At 61.7% G+C, this 3,952-nt stretch overlaps 1 protein-coding gene across 3 annotated transcripts; it reads right to left on the reverse strand.

Annotated features, from left to right (window-relative positions):
- Nucleotides 1-6: 6 nt before the first annotated feature.
- LOC122193934 (zinc finger protein Eos-like) lies at nucleotides 7-3,907 on the reverse strand. Of its 3 annotated transcripts, XM_042894841.1 has the most exons (4): nucleotides 3,457-3,907; nucleotides 2,408-2,462; nucleotides 1,448-1,552; nucleotides 7-1,108 (listed from the first exon to the last, which is right to left on the reverse strand). In XM_042894841.1, the coding sequence occupies exons 1-4, from the start codon at nucleotides 3,790-3,792 to the stop codon at nucleotides 1,092-1,094; spliced, it is 513 nt and encodes a 170-aa protein (XP_042750775.1). In that variant the 5' UTR covers nucleotides 3,793-3,907; the 3' UTR covers nucleotides 7-1,091. The 3 variants fall into 3 exon arrangements, 2 of the variants coding, with proteins under 2 accessions (XP_042750775.1, XP_042750776.1); XR_006183014.1 differs by lacking the exon at nucleotides 3,457-3,907 and having other exon boundaries at nucleotides 1,448-1,548; nucleotides 2,408-2,512; XM_042894842.1 differs by lacking the exon at nucleotides 3,457-3,907 and having other exon boundaries at nucleotides 7-1,024; nucleotides 2,408-2,512.
- Between the last annotated feature and the right edge of the window lie 45 nt (nucleotides 3,908-3,952).

Genomic DNA, 3,952 nt, shown 5'->3' on the forward strand with positions numbered 1-3,952 from the left:
CAGCACACAGAGCCCACAGCCTCAGAGAAAACATTTCCAGGATCCCTTGAAATATCAGACTCTGATTTCTTCTGTTTGAAGCGGGAGGATCTTCCCGAGCCCTTCGGGGAGCTGCTGGGGCCGAGCTTTATGGACACAAAGGAGATTTTTGCCGCCGGCGGGGATGATGCCAGCATCCCAGCTCCCTGGTGAAGGCAGGCATGGCAGCACAGCCCTGCAGGAACCCCAGAAGCTTCCAGGCCCGACGCTGACGTGCTCCCCAGGGCTCGTCTGGGTCTGTGCTGCGGGCAGAGGGCTCTCAGATGTGGGTCCGGGCACAAAGCTGAGCGAGGAGCCCAGGAATCCCAGCTCTCGCTGCCTCGCTTCCCCTCCTGCACACAACGCTGCCTTCCCAGAGAGGCTCTCAGCAACGGCAGCGACGCATCCAGCCCGGCTCTGGCAACCACAGGCGCTTTGAGGCCATCTGCTGAGCCATCGGCCGAGGGCACCGCAGGCTGCAGCCGGGGGGGCTCAGAGCCACAGCAGCCCTGGCAGAAGCAGAACCTTCCTTCCACACTGCCCGGCACCACTGGGAGCAGCGGGGGCCCCCAGGGAGCACAAACACAAAGCAAAACGCTGCAATCTTGACGGCAGGAGCTGCCTGGATGCGCTGACGTTTGCTGCACTTTGATTTTCTTCCTCCCCCCCCCCCCACGTCGTTCCCCTGAGGACTTGTTTTTCTTTCCTGGGCGCAGGAGGAAGGCCAACTATTGTTCTGTAATTCTCCTTTCAGAACCAGCGCTGAGTCCGGTCGCGCTGAGAGAGCCGTCTCCTCCGGCAGAACAGGTTATATAATATTCTTGCTCCTCTGGGGCTGGATGAACCAGCTGTGAAGTCAAGTCAGATCAGAGCAATGCCATCACCGGCGTCCTGCTGCTCACGGGGAAGGGCTCCTTGCTGCCCTTTCAGCTGGTCCACGTGCTCAGCTCCTTTTGCTTCCAACAGAGCCGCTCTCCACTTAAGGCTTCATTTCTTCCCCCAGCTTCTAAGCGTTTTTGGAGTGCAAATAGACAACAAGTAGCTAAAACAAATCCCCCCAGAATGGAGGCAGCTCACGACGTCACCCCTTCTGAAAATGAAATTAATTCTAACTTTTTCACCCCGGCTCAGAAAGGGCCGGAACAGAGGAGCCGCCATCGCTGCACGGGTCGATGGCAGGGGAGCTCCTCTGCCACGCAGAACTCTGTGCTCATCAGGGACACAGAGAGCAGCAGACCCTCAGTGGGGTGAATCTGACGGAGCACAGCCACAGCACAGCCCCCCACCCACCGCGAGCCTCCAGAGCTCAGCCCATGGGCAGCGCTGTGGGGTGGCGGCAGGCACCCAAAGGCCCGGACCCACAGCGCCTGAAGAGTGGCTCCACCAGGACCCGGGGGCTGGGGGCGGCCTGGGGGGGGGGTTTACTCACCACTGAGGGAGCGGCTGGGGGAGGAGTGCTGGCTGTTGGGCGTGCTCACTGCAGCTCCCGCGATGGCCGAGCTGAACTCCTTCTCCAGAGAGGAATCCCCGCTGCCTTTGGGAATGCAGAAAGGGAAGAGGGATGTGAAGCTGCCCGCCAGCGAGACCCGCAGCCACTTTGCGCAGCAGCGACCCCCAGCTGCCCCCCAGCAGCAGCCCCAGGTGGGACCTGGCAGCAGCACACAGCAGAGCCCACGGCCCCACAGCACAGCGGGGAGGGCAAAGTGCTTTGGGATGGGAGCTCCGTACTCAGCGCCCTCTGGGACAGACGGCACCCGCAGCGCCGTGCCCCCCAGCCCCCCATCGTGTCCCTCATCGACGGCTTGTGGTGCTGCAGGAAATACTGGGTCACGTTTCCTTTGCTCTAAAAACAAACGCAGGTGCCCACGGCGCTGGCAGACGGCGCGGTTCCCCTGGGAGCTCCTGGCTGCAGGCAGTGCCAGCAGCGCTGCTGGGTGCCTCATCCCCATCCCTGCTGCCCTGAGACGGACACAGCCGTGCCCCAAAGGCCTTTTCCTCCAGCCAGGCTCCAGGCTGAAGAAGCGAAGCAGAGCAGCAGCCCAACTTCAGGGCAGCTCAGCTCCACGCACCCAAAGCCCACAGCCGGCAGCAGGAAGCACCCCGCAGGGTCAGCAAAGCACCCAGAGCCCTGAGGCAGTGACCCCCCCCCCAGCACTGCAGCCCAGGGCTGCATTTTGACCCTTGCAGCCCTCCAACAGCCCCCAGCACTCAAACTTCAGCCCAGACTCCCAGGGCTTGGCTCGGCACAACTCATCGAGTTGCTGTTTGTCACGCCTGCAGCATCAACGCTCCCCAGCTCCTCAGTGAACAGAGCTGGATGCTGAAGTTTGTGAGCACCTTACAATGCCAGCAACCCAAAACAGGGGGAGACAATGGAGGTGGGACGTACCAGATATGTAGGATCGTCCATTACAGTCTTCTATATCCATCCTTAAGGTACGTTGCTGAAAGAGAGAGCAGAGCAGAGTCAGAGTTTGCTTGCAGGAGCTGCTCAGCCACCTCCCCACCCCCCCCCAAATAAAACATGTCTGGGGCAGAGCTCTGCGAGCCCCCCCAGCGCAGCCCCACATCGCCATCAGCCCCACAGGTACAGAAACCCGGCCCTGGGGGGCACAGTGTGGGCGCAGAGCCACCACCCACCCCAGGGACAGACGGACACGAAGCGTCAGAAGCATGGAGTGGGGACATCTGGTGCCATTCTGCTGATGGGAAGAGCTGAGTTTGGGGCAATGGGACCGAGTGGCAACGCAGCATTGAGCCCAGCGCCCTGCAGACACCACGCCGAAATGAGAGGGAAACCCACCCAGCTAGGGTAATTAACTCATTAGCTATGAGGCGGCTCTCACTGGCCCACTCCCACCACTTCGCTGTCACACACACGCTCGCATCGCCTGCATGCAGAGCAGCCATGCAGGGAAATCCCCTCTGTGCAGCACAGCCCAGCCTGGCAGCGGTGGGCGCACGGCCCTGAGCTCCTCTGAGCTGAGGGCAACGGAGCCGAGACCCCCTCCCCCATTTTGCAGCCCCCTCCATGCACGCAGCGCTTTGTGCCACCAGGCAGAGACCTCAGCGACGCTGCGCTGAAACTGGAGCAGCGCTCAGCACTGAAAGAAGGGCTGCCCCCCCCAGGGGCTGCACTCAGGGAAGCAAAGCCCCCCCCAGCAGCCCAGTTTAACCAAAGCCCGGGGCTGAGCACGGAGCCACCCAGACGTCCTCTGTGCTGAGCGCACGGGGGCTCCTGAGGACAGTGGGGTCAGCGCGCCCCCCATCCCAGCCCTACACCGCCATCCCTGCAGCTCGCAGCCCCCCCAGGACAGACCCACTGCCTTCACACGGGGCGAAGGGCGGTACGAAGCCCCACAGCAATCCCTGCAGTTTCTCTTCCCAAAGCATTGTTTCCATTCACTCTGTTTTCCAACATGAGAGCTTTTTTTCCACCTTTGCCACGAATAGGAGCGCACGGAGCCATAAAAAAGAAGGGCAGTGATGTTGGAACGGCACTGAGGTCCATCTCCACAGTCCCACGGGGCCGAGCAGCCCCACAGCCAGGAGCAAAGTGCTGCGCTGTGTTTTATCCATCACCAAACAGCTCTCGCTCTGCACCGTGCGTTCAGTCGGACGAAGCGCTGCTGCTGCAGCAATGGAGCGGCTGACGGATCTTCGTGGGATGGAGAGAGGAAAACTCCCCGGGACGAGAACCCAAAGCTGGAGGGGTGGTGGGCAGCAGCTCAGGACCCCACGCCGTGTCCCCCCTCCTGATACATCCATGGGCATAACTTCACCCGCAGGGCCGTGGACGGAGGACGCGCGGCGCCGATCCGAAGCTGAGGTCCAGCGACGAAGTTGGAGCTCAAAGCAGCAAAGGCCGCCCCTGGGGCTCTTTGTGCAGCATCAAGACCCGCACCATCACCTCCAACAGCAAAGCTGACAGATG

Source organism: Lagopus leucura, unplaced genomic scaffold, assembly GCF_019238085.1.
Source record: "Lagopus leucura isolate 7727_CA_CO unplaced genomic scaffold, USGS_WTPT01 34367-0_obj-0_obj, whole genome shotgun sequence".
Lineage (NCBI taxonomy): Eukaryota > Metazoa > Chordata > Aves > Galliformes > Phasianidae > Lagopus > Lagopus leucura.